At 39.7% G+C, this 20,145-nt stretch overlaps 1 protein-coding gene across 1 annotated transcript in view; it reads right to left on the bottom strand.

The window, feature by feature from the left end:
• Positions 1 to 20,145, bottom strand: part of ANTXR2 (ANTXR cell adhesion molecule 2) — a 123,574-nt gene that overhangs the window by 63,417 nt on the left and 40,012 nt on the right. Inside the window, exons 11-12 of the mRNA XM_067297454.1 lie at positions 4,677 to 4,755; positions 959 to 1,054 (exon numbers count right to left, since the gene is read on the bottom strand). Coding sequence (XP_067153555.1) covers positions 959 to 1,054; positions 4,677 to 4,755 — 175 coding nt within the window. The remainder of the gene's footprint in view (positions 1 to 958; positions 1,055 to 4,676; positions 4,756 to 20,145) is intronic.

Genomic DNA, 20,145 nt, shown 5'->3' with positions numbered 1-20,145 from the left:
TGATGGAACTGTACTGTGGAAAGTGAGCCCGAAGAGAGACTCTTTTAATAGAGAAGAGCTAGTAGTTCTCTCTCAGAAACCACAGACCATGAGGAAGCAAACGGGATGAAGACTTCTTGTTCTAGGCTAGCCTGGGGCATAATGGACCACACCAAAGCTTTTGATTATGAGAGCTTCAGTGTGGTCAGCAGAGAAGACCGGTTCTTCTGCTGCCCTGCTTTCCACAAGCCTGAGACAAGTGCACAAGGAATACAGTGACAGCCTGGAAGCAATCTCCACTTCTGAAGTCCTCAGCATGTCATTGAACTGAATGGGTAGTAAACTTCACCAGTTTAAAACCTCCAACATGCAAGGAGATGGAGGGAGACTAGCGAAGCAGCATTGTTTGCTGCTAGAAGGATAAAGAGCGTTCATTATTCAGATGCAATGAGATGTAATGTGTGCAAGATGAAAATTTAATTTTTTGCAAGGGATTAATAAGAGAACAAGGGATTTCCAACTTGAGAGCCCATAATGGACTACAAATATCAATTTTAGTGATAGTACTTTTAAAATGGTCCTTGATTTCAGGACAACATCTGTGTACCATTATGGCCAGCAACTTTCAAATAATAGAGAAAAGGCTTTTATGAAAGATTTCACAGAAATGTAACACATCTGCTCACTCAGCAGTGAGCAGCACATCAGCCTGCTGATGCTGGTTCATGTGTGTGCAGGTCTCTCTGAAATCCAAAAGTACTGCTAAGAGCACAGTCCACAGCGTGTAAACTGTTCTCTTCTTCTGTTTACAGCATATCACTGATGAAAGAAAACTGCCTCAACAGATGGCTCATGTCACATATAACTCTCAGACTTAACCTATTTCCTATTGTATCTGTATTTCCCAACACAGTATGAGTTATGATCATAACTCACATACATACAAAGACTTTTTTCTTTTTTAATATTCTTTACTCACCACTTTGCAACAGAGGGGCCAGAACCACCAGAGAAGACCGAGCGCCACCAAAAGTAACAGCACAAGAACAGCAATAAGTGCTGCTACTCCACTCGACTGTGAAGAAAGCAGAAAGACAATGTCAGTAATGTTGCAAACAATTCCTGTCTGGTTTTCCCACTCACCCCAGAACAGCTCTCTACTGACTGACATAACCAAACAAATGGTCCCACTCATTGGCTTCATTTCTTGCCAGCGTTCCTCAGAAAAAAAACTCTTTACAAAGGATCAGGAAGCGGTCTCGACCAAATTCATATATGGTGCAGATTCAGTGACACCTGCCAGTGTAAGTCTCTTCAGTTCCACCAGATATGGCAGCAGGAAGACTATGACACTTCACAAGGTGTTAAAATTGTTAAGTGAGCCATTGGTTAGGGATTACAGGATCAAACTAAAAGCTGCCTCTGGAAAGGCTATTGTTCATTCAAAGTTAGTGGCCATTGGGAGGAAAGAGGTAGAAAGAGAATCTGATCAGGGCTGCAGAAGGCTCTGTGTGAATGAAAAAGCACTCCAAATACAGCCCTGAAGCTTTCAAAGGCAGCCTGCTCTGCAGGGACAAAAATCCCCAGATGTCTACCCAGATATCAACCAGCTGTCTGTTGGGTCCAGCATCTTGGTCTGTTTGCACCCTCTGTTACAGCAGTAACAACTCTGGCTTTTTAGGCAGAAAATGCCAAGAAACCAACTGTTAAGACACAAATAGAGAGTGTCCTTTTACATCTGTGGATCAGAAGTGCCCTTCTCCTCTCACAAGGACTCAGGTCTGTAAGGATGGGTGGATGGGTGGAATTTTAAGGAATCTTTGCTAACAATACAGATATTCTAGTCAGGCTTTTATGCTTATGGCCCACACGTGGGCAAGTAATAAGCCAGACTACTAATTCACAGTGCACAGACTACGCCACAGTAACTGCCTTTGGAGTAGTGGCATTTGAACCTGAAGCCACCTAAGAAATTCTTTGCAACTTCCATTGCTTCCGGTACATACTGCTTTTAATGAATAGGTGACTAGACCATTTCCCACCGTCTCAAACCCACATCCTGTAGGTACTTTTCTTCTTAACCCTTTATAGACTGTGCTGCTGTTCTTGTTTAGAACAGCACTGAGAGAAAAATGTAACAATGGCCTTTTGAAAACAGAACTTACTCAAAATTCAAAATTCAGCTGGGGAAAAAGGAAAAGATGAAAAGGACAGGGGAGCATCTGGGGAATCACCGATGCTAGAGTGCAGCACGAATAATTCTATCAAAGTGAGCAAAGTTGTACTGGAGATGAATTGTTGCAAATGAAAGGAGAAGCAGAGCTTTATTCAAACTGTGTGTAGGTGACCGTACATACACCAGGCAGTGAAGCACATGCAAGAAAAAGACAAGGTGCATGCCTCAATGCCACTTTTGTTTGTTTTCTCTGCAGCAGTGTGTGTTTGCTGGGGGAGGCTGGAACTTGTAACTCTCATATACCAACTAGCCATCAGCTGCTCAGCCATTAGAATTAGTGGAACAATTCTAGCAGTGACCCACTTCTTGCAGTTGCCCATCTGCTACTATGGAAACCGCAGTTCTCCTTGCATTGAGCTCTCTTTGCTGCAACATGCATAAAAGACAAAAAAAAAGATGATCACAAGTACTCTACTGTTTTTCCTGTCAATGCACATCTGTACTCACTCTGTTTCCTGTTAGTGAAAACTTTCAACCACAGAGAAGCAATGGAGGTGTTCAACAGAGGGAGAAGGGAAGTATTTTACCTTACCCAGCAATTTGGTATCATCTGCTTTGCATCAGTGCTTTATTTTTACCTATGTCTACATTCTTTGCAATTTTTTAGGGGGCACGGGGACATACTTAACATATACTGGTTTCTCTGAAAGAACTAAGATAAAGAGAAAAGCAGTATGCTGCTTGTCTCCAGCATCCTCCTGTGACCGTATTGTCCTGATGTTATCACACTGAGAGGCTGCATCATCATGTTTTGGTGTAAGATTGAGATGCTTACAAATTATAAAGAGGCCTTAGGCACAGAAACATGATTTAGGTAGTGTGTGTTTCTTCAGCTCTAAATTCATTTATGCTTTCTTCCTCAAACTTAAGAGCTGAGCTGAGATGCATTTGACTTCTGCAGTCACCCAAGTACTTAGTTTTAAAAGGAATGGGAGAAAAAATACCAGTTTTTCTCTTTCAGGTTAATTACCTGTGAGTGATGCGTATGTGCCTGACAGGAAAGCTGCACTAAAGTCACACTTCTAAATGAGACAAATTTAAAGAAAAGCTGTATCAATTTGTCACACATTTTCAAAACCCTATTCCTGCACAGTGTTTTCATATCTAACTGCAAGAATGTTAAATATCATGACTAGGTAATAGGGAAGACAGAAGCAATAAATGGACAACAGAAAAATGGGATCAGAAATTCCATATATTGAGTTTCCAAAGGCACTAACTGTAAGTATGGGGTTTATCCTAAGAGCTGTTTCTAACTTGTTTTTTTTTCCCTAAGCCTATGATAAAAACATAGGAGGATGTTCACACTACCTAACCCTAGGCCTAACTTGGATACTCCAGCTTGTGCTTTAACGTAGACCATCTCCTCATTAACAGGGCTGAGAGCCTAGACTCCTTATTTAGGCACCTAAATTAGGTATCTAAAGTTATACAGAGTTAATATCCTCCTGCAGGATAATTACCTTCCATGCCCAGGCTGAAGACCTTAGGTTCTGCCTACTCAGCTTCAGCCTGCTCCCACCAATCCTATGAAGTGGAACTGTGCTGGGATGGGACCCCCAAGCGACTGTGTCACACCTGGCTCTTCTGACATAATTCTGTTTATAGTGAGCAAGTCTCTAATGGCATGGAAGCTTCCCAATATTTTCAAAGCCACAGCTGTTCTAATATATTTAGTGAAATATAATTCAAAAGCTATAGCAAAGCATAAGACCAGAACATATAAGGAACACACAGCCACTGCTTGGATCACAGGATAGAGCCAGCTGAGGTAGCCTGGGGGAGGAGGAGAATACCAGGGCTTTCCCTCTACATACAGTTCTGCATATGGTCTAAATCAGCAGCTCCTGAAGCAGCTAGCAAAACAGATGCAGCAGCAATGAAAGAAGAAACCCTTATTACAGAGCCTATGTCAGAAAGCAAGGATAAATCTCCCAGCCTGCCACATAAGGGATGCTTTTTACATATTATGTGGAAGTCTGGGATGATACACACATTAATTCTTAACTTATGTGGAATCCTACAAAAAAAGGCATTCCTTAAATAAAGCCATCCAACACCTTAGTGGGAAGAATTAGGGGAACTGTTTCACCCAACTGCAGAAAAAAATCCCGTCTATAATCCCTCACTTCAAAACAGCTGAACCTTCCTTGTGAGTGTACTGGTTTTATAAAATGAAGTCTAAACATCTTTCAGAATCCTGAGGAAATGATTTAGGACATGTATTATATATGTGTGTGCATTTATATATTAAAAAATCATGTATCTTTAGATGTATATATTCTGTATGCATCTGCACACAGCTGTAGTTTTAAGATTAGGTCGTTTTGTATATTCTGCAGAGCTAATGGGGCTTGCTGTGCATTGAGGTTCTCTGCGCTGTGAGGTCACGCAAGGATAAAACCGTAAGAGAAACTGAATTTCAGTATTTTACATTGAATGATGTTAGCCATTTACTTACACACTCTGAAGCAGTAATTGTTAATGAGCTGGACATGAAAGACTGCCCTTCATTCAAACTCACCAAAACTTCTAGGGTTCTGGAAAGAAAGGAAAAAAAATCAGCAACCATAAAACAGTCAATAAGAGCACATATATGCTATGGAGGCACACATACTCCACTGATCAGAGGAAGTGTTCTGAAGGCGGAAAAGGGGAGCCAGGGTCACTGAGCTGCACTAGATATGAGAAGTGACCTCACAGAAATCATAAAGCTAACATGGTCACTTTGTATCAGCGTTTCTAGAAAGCTCTGATGACTTAGAATTGACTAATATATTTAGCTGTCGTGGGGTTGTCCTTTGTGGCTTTCAGAAACCAATTTTTGGTCATTTCAGACCAAACTTGCTTTCCCTTGACCTATCCTGCTTAAAATGAGCTATATTAATAATTTGCAGTCTCCTGCAGGTATTGTGTTGATTACTATTCAGAAATAATTCTAGTCTTCTCAAAAAAGAAAGCTGAGTAGAGAATATCCTTTCTCTTTTCCATGCAACATAAAATAATCTAAAAAGTTTTACATAAAATAATTTGAAGATCAATTGTAAAAACAGCATTGTTATGTCTGTTACATAAACATCTCTTTAGTCATATGCAGACATTATGGATAAAAATGTCGGATAATTATAAATGGTCAAGACTTTCTATAAATAGTACGTAAACACTGCATACAAATAGAATGTGGTTTACATTTTACAAATTAACCCTAGAAGAAAACAACACATGGTGAATGTTAAACAGAAGAAGACTCTTCAGCTTCTCTGGCTTGGATTCCCAAGATTCAGACAGTTTATATTATGCATAGATGTAATTAAATAAAAATATAGATATCCATGAACTAAAATGATTAATCATTTATACTGTTCTTCTTATATGTCATGAATTTTTATTCTGGCACAAATGCTTTAGTCAATATGGAGTTCAAAGCTATTTTAACTAATTTGGCTAATTTCTTTTTCAGTTTTAGTAAAAATGTAGTAAGTTGCTTCCACTAAGCTCATTTTTAAATGGTCTGTGTTATGAATAATTGATCTAAGGGAAAGAATAACTCTAATTTACTTCTAATTATTAATGGAGTAAGTGAACCAGAACAGAGAAAATAAAAAATTAATTAAATTTCCTCACGACTAACTAAAAAAACAAACTGCAACAAAACTTTTTAATGATGAATTTTTGAAATGTGCCATTTCTTATTATTTTTTTACTTTCAATTTCTCACATTGCCAATTTAATGAGAAATCCTGCAGGATTTTTCAGCAAGACAATCCTGCTCGAGTCTGGCTGGCAAAACAATCCTATTGACTTAAGCGGGAGAGGATATCATTCAATGCACTTTGTTGAACAGAGAAGGACTTAAGTACAAGCTGTGCTGTTGAAACACGGCCTAAATCCTGACAGGTGTCCTAAAATAAATTTGGATGTTTAGACTGTTGAACCTTTCGGAAATTTGCACAACATAAAATAACACAAAAAGCATTTTTCTGTCCAAGTCAGTGACGTAGAGTCCAGTCAAGTTAATGTGACTCCAGTGTCCTGGGGTCACATCCTCTTGCACCCTGGTCATACTGCTGCATTAACTATGAGTGTACATACATTTGTATTTATGCAGCCCATAAATACAAATGAATTCATAGCACACAGAAGTATTTTTGGATGGCAACTTTTTAGTTAAGTACAAATTCAAAGAGGAAAGCTTAATCTCTGAAGTGTTTCATTTCCCCCCCATTAGCCCTGTCTTTTTAAAGAATGATGCAGAGTTATATGCCACAGGCTGCACATCAAATTTTGAAGTTGGTTACACCCAAGAAAGGGCATTCATTGTGGTTTTGTTTCCTGAACATAAAAGCTACTATTTAGCCCTTCTACTTTTGCAGAACTTGCCTGAGGAATAGAGGGTGTGTTCCCACTGAACAGTGCCATAATTGGGATTATACTGTTTGGTCCAAAGCCCAGTGGCACACTAAGAACCTTTTCTAAATATGCTAACTTGCAAATGTAGTACACTGAGTAATTTGGATTTCTAAATTAACATATCACATTCTGACAGTCTAAGGATCTACATACATACACCTTTACATACTTCATGTGTGGACTTTATTTCCCATACTTTAACTGTGTCTAAATACATTTTAGCTTTTCCTCAGCTCTTCTTTTATCCTTGTTTGAAACCATTTCTGCAGTCTCTTGTTGGGCAAAACTCCCACTGAGATCAAAAATAACTTTGCTTATGCACTGGTGAAGATGTGCTGCATCTGGTCACTAGCATCTGACTAAAGTAGCATCTGCCAGCTAGTGGGGTCAAATTCCCAAACTGCTTTCAGATGCTCAGTTTCCTCAATGCCCTCACTTCAAAAAATGTGAATGTGAATCCTGTATTTCTTACGGATTTTCTTCTCCTATCCAATCAGTTCCCTTTGCTGCTTGGTGACATCTTTCTTTCTCCTGACCAATGTGTGGTCTTGTTAATCAAGAATACTTTCTAATATCATTTCATCATGTTTTGTTAATCTCTGGCAGTTTGTTCATTTGCTCAACACGCTACTACCAGTCCCAAACATACAAGGTTGAAAAGGAGGATGCTGCAGAGCTGTGTTCTAGTTCCATTCACTGATTTAAATGTTTTACTGGGGATTTAGGAGAAAAACTGTGAGTAGGGATGTGTGTACTCTGTTCTCTCGAGCAGCCTTCCCAAGGCCCAGAAGGGTAGTGTGCTGCTGAAAGGGCAGGGTCACAGGGACACGACTGTGGAATTTAAGCTCTTTTTCTTAGCTTCAGAACACAGCCATGCTCAGGCACCAGTTCAACTGGAAATAAACAATACCTGCTAGTGTGTGCGTTGGAAACAGATTCTCACAAGCGGCAGAAAGATCTCAGGCCAGCAGACGTGCCCATGAAAAAGCTTTCCATTAACTGAATAGGAGCAGACTGCAAAGACCAGGAAGGCTGGCTGCTGAAATGGGGACTTTCCCTCTTTTTAGGAGGTGCGACTGAGCAAGCTGCTCTTCCCTTCTCTGGGACTGAACCCTGCTGCCAGCAAGATCTAAAAATCTGATTTTCAGTCACAGTAATGCCTCTTTACAGCATTCTGGCCACACAGTTTTCCCCAGGAAAGGGCACCAGTAACACAGGTATCTAAATGAGAACTGGGCACAAAGCTGTAACTCCCACTGACTGCAGTAAGAGCAGGATTTAAGTCCCTGGTGCCATGTGCCACGTCGCTGCTGTCAAGCTTCACATTTCCCCAACCTTTAGCTGTCAGATGCGCTGACAGATATCCCAAGCAACAGGCTCAGTGAACACATCAGCTATCAACTCAGATACACTGCAGTAGGAACAACCAGTTTCTGTATCAACTTCCATTTTGATACACAGCTGCAGGGGTGAGCCATTTGAGTTTTTTTTTTTGTAGAGTTGATCACCCTCATTCAGTTCTAGAAGCTACAGAGTGAACTCATACAGATAATTATCTCATCTTCAAAAGGATGGACCTGTCAACATACAAAATCACTTCCTTCCTGAAATTGTCATGTCTGCAGGGTATAAGACACGCACTTTTTTCATCCCTTTATAACCCACCTGTTTGGTGGGCTGTGTGTGCTTCAGATTCATCTAAGCAATCCCCCTTCAATTTGGAGTTCATAAAGTACTACTGACACAACTGCACATACAAAAATTGGGCAAAATCCTACTATATTGTGCTCTAGTTCTTCATTCATTCACAAACAGTCAAGAAAAAGACATATACATAAATACATCCATTATTTACTAGTAATGGTTCACGTGTACAAGGCTTTTAGCTCAGCATTCTGCATAAACTGTACAGTGTTTTGAAAATAAAATGACATTCAGAAGTGATTTCAGCTTTTGGGCACCTTCATTTCCAAACGGTGATTTTCAGTGTTAATGCTCTGTATTTTGTGAGCATCCTAGTCCTTCAGTAAGATCTCTGCAAAGCTCAAGCCAAGAGCTGAAGCAGCCTATGACACCAGTTAACAGCTCTAAATCTTTGAACCTCTACTGAGATTTCTTTCTGTAGACTGGAAGAATCCAGTTTAAAGGGACAGGACACTGAAGTGATTTTTCCTAACTTGGAACGCAGGGAAGGAGCAGCACGGATTTTGGTCATATGGTTAAAAGACCATACCCTCAGTCTCACTGGCAGAAGTGAGTAGAAATGCCTCAAAAATGCCTTCACAGGCATTAAATGCTTGGTTGTCACCACAACCAGGTATTCTAAGTTTGTACGGGCCGATCTTCCAGCAATTATGTATTTCTGTGATTTACATGATTATATCCATAGTGTCTTAATTGCTTTCCAAACACTCAAGAAAAACTGTTTCTCCTTCTGCTGAAATAAGTATGAGGAGAGAGACATGAGGTGAGAGGGTACCAGTGTCCCACCCCACCGTTGTTAGAAAAACTGTGCTGGCTTGTGTGAGGCCCATGTTTGAACCATCATTGCACTTGATTCAGTGTGACTCTGATCACACGCAAACAACACAGGTATGCACACAAGAGCACATTTTCCCTGAACTAAAATAGACCTTTTGACACAAGCCAATTTTTGCAAATAAAGGTTAGAATGATAGCAGTTTGGTTCCAGAATGGAACGAAAACAATTATCGAACTCTTAAAAGTTGCTGCAAAAGGAAGTATCTGCTCAGGTCAGCCCCGATTAAAAGCCACAAAGAACCAGGAAGCGCAAATGTTGATGTTGCTGTAGCAACCCAAGAAAACATTCTCCAGCCCCCCCCCCCCCCCCCCCCACTAAAAGCTCAGCTCTGCTGCATGACACATGCTGCTTGGTTTATGGTGTGGATTTTATGTATGTGCACATGGAGAAGAAAAGCAGACCCCGAGGCTAATAATCAGAGGTTCTAATAATTGAGGCCCACTCACTCTGAGCACAAATATCAAAGCCTTCTTCAGTTACACCCAGAACACAAGGAATCAGCCAGCTTCTCCACATCTAGCCTGAAAAGCAGGGCTTCAGGAATGAGCCTCCAGGGAAGAGCAAGCACAGCCCTTCGCACTGTTCCTCAAAAACCCAGCAGTGCCCAGCTCCAGCCTCCTTCCAAGGCTCCTCTCCAGGATTCGCTTTCACATCTCGCGATTACTTCTGACACAGCACTTAAGTGGACTCAAGGAGATGGCAAGCTTGAACTAAGAAGCATGTGTAATTAACAGCTTGTGCAGACATTCACAAACTCAATTCCTTTTTTATGTAACACAGGCCTAATGTGCAATTTTCTGGTGGTCCATACTTTTAAACATGTTTTTGTAATAGGAAAAACTGTGTGGTGGGTTTTTGTTTTTGTTTTTTACAGCTCACAGGCCTTGTTCAAAGTGGAAAGGTTTTTCCTATATTTTTGTCTGTAAAGTGTCATCTTTGGGGTAGCAATCAATCCTGGAAAACTTGAGTCTAAAAAGGCTTTTAACAAATGTTCTTATTTATGACTGAAGGAAAACAGAAGACTCCTGCAACTTTAAACTGCATCCGTCAGGGACCACTGGCCAGTCTAATAAATATTTTACAAAAAACATGCAACTTGAAAAGTCTCAACAATCACAGTTCTTTCCTTCCTTCATGTCCAGTGCCATTTTATTGTTGCAGAAGAGGAACATGGCCCATTGCCATATGTCACTACAGCTCTGGTCTAAGGAGTTTCATACCCTGTGAAATACAGCTGACATTTCAATCCACAGTAACCTATTTGCAAAGTATTCATTTGCTCCTTACTTTATGAGTATCCAATAAAAGACTGCCATTTTATGATCCATTAAAAAAGATGAAAAAATTAAATAAAATTGTGAAAGACATTTGCTGGAAGTAATAAATAATTTACCTCCAATTTTCACGCACTGAAAATTAAACTGGCAACTGCTCAAAAAGTTATTAAAATTATGGTGACTAAAGGTATTTTAGAATCAAGTGCCAGCATTAAACTGTTGTACATAGTAGGAAGGAAAAAAATAAATTTATGTATTTAAAAGTGTGCCTTCTCTTAAAACAACTACCTCCATGAATTACATGTAGCTTTATTAGACAGTTGATGTTGGCAGGCCAGTAATAAGTATGTGTGTATAAATACACATAAAATATATACATATATGTGTACAAATATGGGTGTGTATGTATCTATATATCCATATTTACATACCCATAAATACATGTGTGTATAAGCACACATATATATGTATGTGTGTGAGTGTGTATGCATACCTATATTTTATGTATATCTCCATACAAGAATCACATGCTGAAAAATCAGTTGCAGTGGTGGAAGAAGGATTTCGTGGCATCGCTGATTTAAGTATCATTTTTGTATGCCTGTCACTTTATTCCCATGTAATTTATCATCTCCTGCACAATATTCTGACAGCACAAAGGGATACTAAAGTCACCGTACGTACTTATGATGGTCACCTGAAAGATGGGGCAACTGGAACATGCTGTGGCCGATGGTAGCACTCCCAGCTTTTTACCCATCAATAATCACAGCATTTTGTAGCTGGAACAAATATATGTTCTTATTCAGTGCCAATATTTCATATTTTAGAATTTGAAAGAAAGGCTCCATTACCAAACAATACTGACTTCACCTCAGTAGGTGGACTAAAATTTTTAGTGCAAGGCGAAGTGGCCTCTGTCGTGCCATCCCTCATTTTCTGCCTGAAGGCTGAAAAGCAGCTGTAGTGGCATGCACAGGGAGACAGTTAACGCTCAGCTATAGGGTAGGGGAGACAGCCTGAGGACTCTGAGAGCTCTGTGACGGTGACTCTGTGAGGTCTGTTCCTGGAGCATCAATTACAACAACGCTACTATCTCACTGTGTGGACACAGGGGACCCATCTGACAAACCTGAGTTTGGAAATGTTGGCCACTATTTGCTGGGGATCCAAGCGATAGTCACACACAGTCTCACCAACCAAAGTGCAGAACATGCTCTGCTCTGTTAGTGGTTAGCAACAGTCCAGGGCTACAGATCTGACTGACCCTAGGGACACATCCCTGCAGTAGAAGGAGGCAGCACAAAGCCAGAGAGGAAAAATTTCAAGCCCTTTGCTTCTGGTTTTGTTGCTGTTCCTTGATCAAAAGCCCCAGCTGCACAAGAACACAGCAAGGTCCCTTGGAGCTGGGTTGCAGACCTTGCTTGCCAAATGTTTAGTGCATTTCCACTGTGCCAAGGGTCAGCTATGCCTGGGAAGCACAGGAAACAGTTTAATCCCTAGTGAATTAGAGTTTTACCGGAGACAGTTAATAATCTGCAATTATGATACATGGTCAGAGTTGTTTTCCTCCCACCAACCACCAAGGCATAAAAATGAATATTTCATTTTTCCTGAGACTAGCAAGACCTCCGCTGTATGCAAATCATTATGTGTAAGGGGTTTTTTGGTAAGAATTAATACAAACTTTTTGTTTTACTACTTCCTTGGTTTAGCTTAGCACTGAAATAAATTCAAATTACAGTTGTCTTAGGATCCCTGCTCATTACCCCTGGCACTATGTAGCCTTCTCAGTAGATGGCTCAATATACCGTGTATTTGGGTTTGCCTTTTAATGTGAACTGATGGAAGGGCAGAGATCCTTGAACACCTCACTGCCTGGAAGCGCTTGTGAACTTGACGGAATTGGAAGCCAGCATTGCATTAGCTCTGATCTCATGGAATCATGGGAACCTGCAGTTACATGGTATGAAATGTCATTATTATGTTAAATTAGTCTATTAATTCAGCTCAGGATAGTATGTCCACTGCATAATATTAAGCACTTAGTTCTGCTCACGCACTCTTTCCTAATGCTCTGGGAACACAGTGTGCCCTACTGAGGAACGTGAAGGACTGCATTAGAAATTACTACTGATCTTAACATCAGATCCATATGTCTTAGGAGCCAGTTAGCCTATACAACTCATTGAGGATGTTTCCATCTGTGAATAGTTCCCATTATAATCTAATTGTGTCAAACTAAATGTGTTTCTAAAATATTTTCAGAAGGTAATATTTATAACAGACATTAGGCCTAATCCAGCCAAATTTCTTGTTCCCTCCTACCCAGTTCATTTCTCTAGCTGTTTTTGGGGGGTTACCACACGAGTAAGCAGTAATTATTAAGTATTCTCTTTTTGATTTTTGTCCTCCATGGAACAAGATCTCTGCACAGAACAAGGCAGCTGAAGTGCTGGTGCTGAAAACAAATGCCAAGTCTCTGTGCCTTTGCAAAGAAAGCAAGCAGTCCAGGTGGCAGAGGATCTGATTCACCTCGACCCTCTCTACTCAGTGAGGTGGGGAAGAGGTGCTATTTACATGGAAGGATGATGTTAACAGCAAATAAATGGTCATCATTAGCCACGAATACATCTATACTGGAGAAGTATGGCAGTCACCTGAGAATTAGAACAGGTGAGAACAACTTAAGTAATTTGCTGATGGCATCCCATCAGTTTGCGAGCACAGTGAAGCCATATGGCTGACTGAGGCAGCAGGCAAGTCAAAAGGAGGCAAGCATACCTCCTCTCCTCTTTTGGGGTTGGCTGTTGTTACTCTCTTAGCACTAGGGGAGTGCTCAGCCTTTGTTTGCAGGAAGGAGAAAGGATTCACAAAGGCAAACGTGGGAAGTGAGGGTTGGTGTTTATCCTCATGGCTAGTACCTTATTCTGGAGGAGCTGACTACCTGTTTTTCTTCATCAAGCACTTCTTAAGGTACAGCTATACAACCAGTTACTGGAAGGTAACTTCATGTTCATTTATTGTGCATTTGCTTTCCCATAGCAATGAACAGTACTGTCTTGAATGTGAAGCATTTTAACCCATAGACTATCTTTTAACTGGGAAATCCTATTTAATGCTAATTGCTACTCTTTTCTCTAGGGACAATGTTGTTCAAGCAATATATAGATGCCACCCAATTTAAAGGCTGGGGCTGAGATTTTCAAAAATGGGTCCTTAAACCCATCCTTGAGTACTTCAACAAGCTGCCTGACTTTGAAGTGGCTAAGTAGAATCAACTTCCATTTCTAATAATTTGGGCTTTTTCTTTTGTGGCCAAATCAGTCCCTTATTTTAATTGTTACAAAAATTATGTTAATGCTATTAAGCTCACAATACCAGAAAAGGAAGGTGGTTGTGTAGTTTGTTAGTCTGGAAAAGAAGATGCTCAGCACACACCATGAAATATTCATCATCTCTTACATAACTCTGGAAGGTGCATAGGTCAATTTGCAGATCGCATTCAATTTTTTTGCTTTGGGACTTGTTCCCTGCACTTGCAACATGCACTTCAGAATTTCACTTTTTTTAGCAAAGGGGAAAAAGTCATTAATCTTATTTAAAATTAAAATTCCAGCTGTAACTATATGGAGGGAGAACAGTTATTTCTTTCACCTGGTTTTCAGCTACACAATTCAATGTGACAAGAAAAAGCCCAGCTAAGTTAAACACAACTTTTCTATGTACTCCTTACTTGGACAAATTTTCTACCCATGTTTATGAACCTAAGTAAATTATGGGTTTGGCTGAATGAACAGGTAATCTCATGTTTGTCCGTACACTGTGTAAATCACTCATATGGGTATTTGAGCATTTGCACGTAGCTTATGTGGGAGGTATACCCAGTCTGACTTGTGAAGAGCATCATTTAAATATATGTTAGGCTTCTTTTGTAATAGGCAAAGAAATTCTGAATGTGTTATCTACTTCACATTCTCTTTCCATCTGGTATAAGGAATGCTGAAAGACAAAGGCTTTTTTTAACTTAGAATTGTTATTAAGTTACAAAATCATGTAGAGTTGAAAGGTTGTGATGTAGGGTGAGCACAGCAGTGATATGCAGTTCTTGAATATGTGCCTTGCAGGCAGTATGGTTGTTGAACAGAAATTGTGTGCAAGAGAGGTATTACAGTGGGTGTGGTGGTCTGTTATGCCAACAGTAGACTCATAAGGCTTGAAAAACTGGTGCTAGGTTAGGTGTAAATGTTAGCTTATTGCTCCCCTTTCTTTTAATGCTTGCAGTGTTAGAAGGAAGTACAATTTTGTAATCTTAACAATAAGTTAACGACACTTTTTGTGTGGGAATCTAAATCTGCTTATCATTCACGCCCAGCCCCCACTCGCACACATTTCCAAAGGCATTCATATGCCTCCTTTGAGAGAACTAATGATACTGTATCAGCTCTCTTTCTATTTAGATATTTATTTCATATTTGCTTGAAGAATCAGGCCAATGTTTTTGAAAGCACATTTAACTATACCATATGCCTACTTAAATCATCCCTATCAAACAAGTTGTAGGATGATGCTCTGGTTCATTCTGTTCTGTTTTCCCTTCCTTCACAATGTGTTTATGTATATTTATCCAATTTGTTCTGTTCTTCTTGCCAAATTGCAGGTTTGAGATCTCAACTATGCAGGGGCAGCTGTGCTATTGTTGATGCCTTACAAAACAAAGGTCACAGACTGAGCCCATATCACTAGAACTAATGACAGCTGCATGTTAACCATTATGGTATAGCCATGGAATGATCAGGGTTCATGGACTCTCAAAAAATAAGCATAAATCTTACTTTGCCCTTTGGTTAGCATGGATTCAAGTCCATGCTCATTTTTAAGAAGTTATTTTTGTGCAAATTAGCCTCTTCAAAATACCCTGCAGTTTAGTTTATAAAAATAATTCCCCCCCCCACCCTTAGCTGGAAAAGAACTTGGAAAAAAAAACCCAACCACAAAAACCAACATTTGAAAACAACATGACAGCTGAGTGGGGAGGAATGATCCCTTTTACATATAACTAATATTAGTTTTTCTAATTTCTGTGATTGATAAGATTTACCGGCTGTTCCTGGCTAGGAAGCTATTGGTTATATAGGCTACCACAAGATGCCAGCTCCTTCACAAGAAGGTTGTTTCCAAACCCAGCCCAGCAACTCCAAGTGATGAAACATCAGGGCGGGACTGCTTCAAATGCCCTTTGTTTGGCGAGAGAGATCAATCTGCAAGACTTGTGAATTCAAAACTATTTGCCCCTTGGGTGGCCTGACATATTATTCCTTCATCTCCTGCTGCCTTTCAGACCAGAAGCCAAGAGTCCAAAGCTATTTAAAAGGATGTTTCTTAGAGCTACACACAGCTTTTGAAATACCAAAGAAGTGGGAATGTAATAGATGGAGCAGACTAATGAGATGAGGCACATGTCCATAGATACAGCTCTGAGACTATACAGCTGGCTTTGAGGCTGTCTGTCTACGGCTACCTCACCAGTGTGCTGTTAATTATTTAAAAGAGAGCACTGGGGAAACTACCATCACATCTGTCACCCACACACAGGCAGAATCTTCACTCATTGCAGGACCAGATGTGTTTATTTGAAACATATACTAACTAGCTACTTAATGGGTTAGAATTATTAGCCAGAAGTTAATTAGGCAAACATATTAAACATCAGTCACCTTACACAGCATCACTTTTTTAACTCCAATTTCTTTAGAGGCATTATCACCCAAAGAAAAAAGAGAAAAATCAAACACTCCATAAAGGGGCTGCAGTATAAGATAATAAATTTATGAAATCTGATGATCGTGTACTAATGTCACATGAAAACAGCAGTGCCCTAGGCAATTGCTTTAACCATGTGAAAAACACTGTCTCTGAGACACTAACACATGAGAAGGAAGCAGGGGGGTTTGTTTTAGCACCTACAGGTGTTAGAGAAGAAACAAACTTAACAGTGGACTAAGTTTTTCTTAGGACAGTTAAGCCAAACCTTAAAAAGGATGGCTTCACTGCTGCTGCATATATTACACATATTCCAGAAGGAGCAAAACCTTCTGTGGCATCCTGCCTGTGTAATGAACTTAGAAATGTTGCCAGCCAATGTAACGTGCTATTGTTCCCCAAGAGGTTAAATTCAGAAGCAGTTTTAAAAATTCTGGCTCCCAAGCTCATGTCACATGAAGAAGGCAATGGAGTAAAGGCATAAGATGCTCTATTTTTGGGCTAATCCGAGGGGAGACAAAACAGGATCCTTTGTTAGCAACCAGCCCTGACAGCCATTTCATGAAACACCTTTCAGCTGCTCTTGAATAAGAACAGCTGTCTATAAAGCAAATGAGGTAATTTACAGGATGGAGCGCTGCAATCCATTCATCTCCACTATGCCTGGGTTTGTTTTCATGGTTGCCTACTCTTCCTTTTAACTCTGGTGCTCGTATTAATAAAAATGGCACTGCCAAACTGGAAAGCAAGGCTCAAAGTACCAGTGCTCGGCTTTTGTGGAAACATCTTTCACTGAAAGCAACTTATAAACAGAGGTAAACATGAAGCAGCAGTTTGCTGCGTTTCCTGCTTCCAATTTGTTTTGAGAGATTGTTTACTGGGGAGGCAGAAGCTGAGAGCAGGAGCATCAGTGACAGCTTGGACATGGATTCCTGGGCTTTCAAATATTTTTGGAGCTAAAGGTTTGCCCTAAGACAGAACTTTGGCTTCCCTTAAGCTCCTATTGAGAGAAGCTCTCAAAGATGTGCTTAACTTTAAGCATACGGTTAATTCCCCCTGTCTTCCACCCTCAGTCCTGCATGTGATCCACAGCAGAAAGCCAGCAAAGTCAGAGCAGTTAATTCTGCCCTAAATCCATACCTCAAAGATGGTACATACTGCCAAAACTTGGGCCAGTGAGAGAAAACTCTTGCCTGCATTCAGGCTCTCTTAGACTACCAAAAAAGGTGTGTGTGTATGGGGGGGAGGGAGGGATGTATGTGTGTGTATATATATAATTATTTATTTATAAAGGAGGCTGTTTGGGCACTTAGAAGAAAATAGACTGAAGGCAGCTAATGTGACCTACCAAAAATGAAGACCCAGATAGGCATTTTTATAGACTTTTTGTAGGACTGACTTCTTGCTGCGAAGGGGCGAAACAATTGATTTCCTAAAAATAAGTAAAACTGAGATTTATTTACATCTGTAGAGAAGTTCAGAAATGTCTAAAGAGGAAGAGAGATGGATGCAATAGCTGGTTAAGGTACTTTCTGAAATCTGTTACTTAAAGGGTGAAGGTGCTACATAAAATAAGGAGATTGTGTCACTTCTTTCTTTTCTGATTCTTTTATTCCAAAGGGCAGAGGGACAAGATTTGAATTCTAAAGACAGGTTCAAAAGGAAAGAAGTGATAGACCAAAACCAAAAAAACTCAGATCTAAAGACCTGAGAAGTGACAGTGCGGAAAGCACACAATACTATTCATGTGTCTGAATTCCCTCTGAGCTGTCAGCTCATTCACAAATGAGAGCAAAACAAGCAAAGCAGCTGTTGTCAACAGGAAGAACAAAGACCTGAATGACACAGGCTCCTCCTGTGAGGAGTCTGGTTAATGGAGAACTAAAAGAATGTTTCAAGGTGGCATTTGCAGTTCAGAAATACCAAGCTATGTGATCCTAGAGATCATTTTTCCCTATACTTTCTTTCTAGGACTAAAGTTTTTACACTTTGTTACAGGAGTTTTAAGAGTCTGAGCTATTTATTCTCCAAATATGTTCAGAGTCTTATATGATGTGCTCAATAATATTGTATTTTCCCTTAGCAATTCCTTTTTGGAAAGTCTGGATGGGAAATACCTTTAAAGTTACCACAAAAATGATCTTGTGCTTCTCTTCCAGCTATTCCTACTGGCAATGTATTAAAAATGAATTCATGAACTGTAACAGATTCTCTCATGCACTTGTGTGTGCTTAATTTTAAGTAAACTGCACACTGGAGACTAAATTTGTCAGATACTTGAAAACCGGAGGCAACTAAGAATTTGGGGGATACAGAGTAGTAATTTTCCTTCCTAGCACACACAAATAAGTCCCATTTAGCTTTCATTCTTTAAGTGCCATCAGCTGTTCATTTTGGACAGGATGTAGGAAGGAGTAGATGTAAACTGAAGCCAACGTGCCTTGAATGGAGGGCAAGTTAGGTCATTCAAGAACAGTAGCACAGACTATATCTCTGTGACAATCACAAATTCAGGGGAACTGTGAGCAAAGTTTCACTCACACTCAGATTTGTTCATCTGGGATTTGTCTTTCGGTTTGTTATTTGTTAAGCTTATAAACCAAAGGAGAAAGATACTGCCCGCTTGTACCCTACCATTCTACAGAGATGTAGAATGAAGTGCCATTCACTGGAAGTGTGTCAAAACTTGACTCAAATCATTGAGAGACAGAAACCATTGGATACATCAATGAAAGTAATGATCCCACTTAACTATGTGTTTGCCCTTTTGTTGGTGTGTTTTAGCGCATGTCCAGCTTACTGTATGTGAATTCAGGTGGACTAGTCAATGCATTTAAAGTTATGAGAAACTCATATGTCTTGCCAGACTGAGGGGTAAGTGCTCACTTCATTTTATGAGTTAATCTTAGGACAGATTCTTCTTATATTATTCAAATATTAATCTTGGAATAGACGCTCCCTATGAATTCAAGCGCAGAATCCATGAAGCTGAAGATGGCTGGCAACACTTCTGCTGCATTGAAAAAAGTTCTATAGTCCTTTGAATTATTTTAAGCACAATGATCATATCTCAGCCTCATTTCATTTTGAATAATTTACCTTCTAGCCTAGACCAAACCTTTCTTGCATTGCTTACATAAGTATCTGCACAAGAATATCAAATTGGGTTTTAGCATTAGGGCCAGCAAATCCCAGATCTGCTGCAATACTCCAGTGAGAAACAAGTTTAAACAATGAATTGGGAGAGTTAACTAGTAGATGGGTAAATATTTAACTACAAATGTTTCAGTAAAATATTATTTTGTTATGCTAGTTTAAAGTATTTTAGTATTGTCTTCAGCATATCAAATAAAAGGATTTGTAAATGTTTAGTAAATAAAAATTTTGTCCTGATTCTCTTTCCACTGAAGCCAGAGGGGATTTTACCACTGGCTTAGAAGAATAGAAGCCATCTGTTTGTGAAGTCAAGCCTAGAAATATGTTTTCAGAATGCGTACTAAAAAGACTAGAATAAAATCTACAGTAGTGCAAAAACTTAGATTTTTTTTTTTAATATACCACAGTTTTTCCCCTGTGCTGGTTTTCAAAAGTAGAGGCAAGGGCTCTGTTTTCTTTCCGAAGTACTAAGATGCCAGAAACCTCTAAAGTACTCAAGTGATGATGAGGAAATCTCTTAGTTTGTGTTTGATTCCCTTAAGCTGTGGCAGGATGGCAAACTTGACTCACTTCTGAGCTGTAAGGATGAACTGATTGCCTCAGATATTCTGGAAGCGCCTCAAAATTTGACTCTGACATTTTCTATGCATTAGGATTTGCATCCTTTTTGTAAATCAGTCTACTTGCTTCTAATATTACACTGGCCCTCACAGTATGCAAGTGATTTGTCAAAGTACATGAAGCAAAGCAAATAAACTTTCCTGGGTTTATCTCCTCATCAT

The sequence above is a fragment of the Apteryx mantelli genome, chromosome 5, assembly GCF_036417845.1.
Source record: "Apteryx mantelli isolate bAptMan1 chromosome 5, bAptMan1.hap1, whole genome shotgun sequence".
In the NCBI taxonomy this organism is placed as follows: domain Eukaryota; kingdom Metazoa; phylum Chordata; class Aves; order Apterygiformes; family Apterygidae; genus Apteryx; species Apteryx mantelli.
The sequence above is the reverse complement of the archived record's forward strand: the minus strand, read 5'-3'. Positions and strand labels throughout refer to the sequence as shown.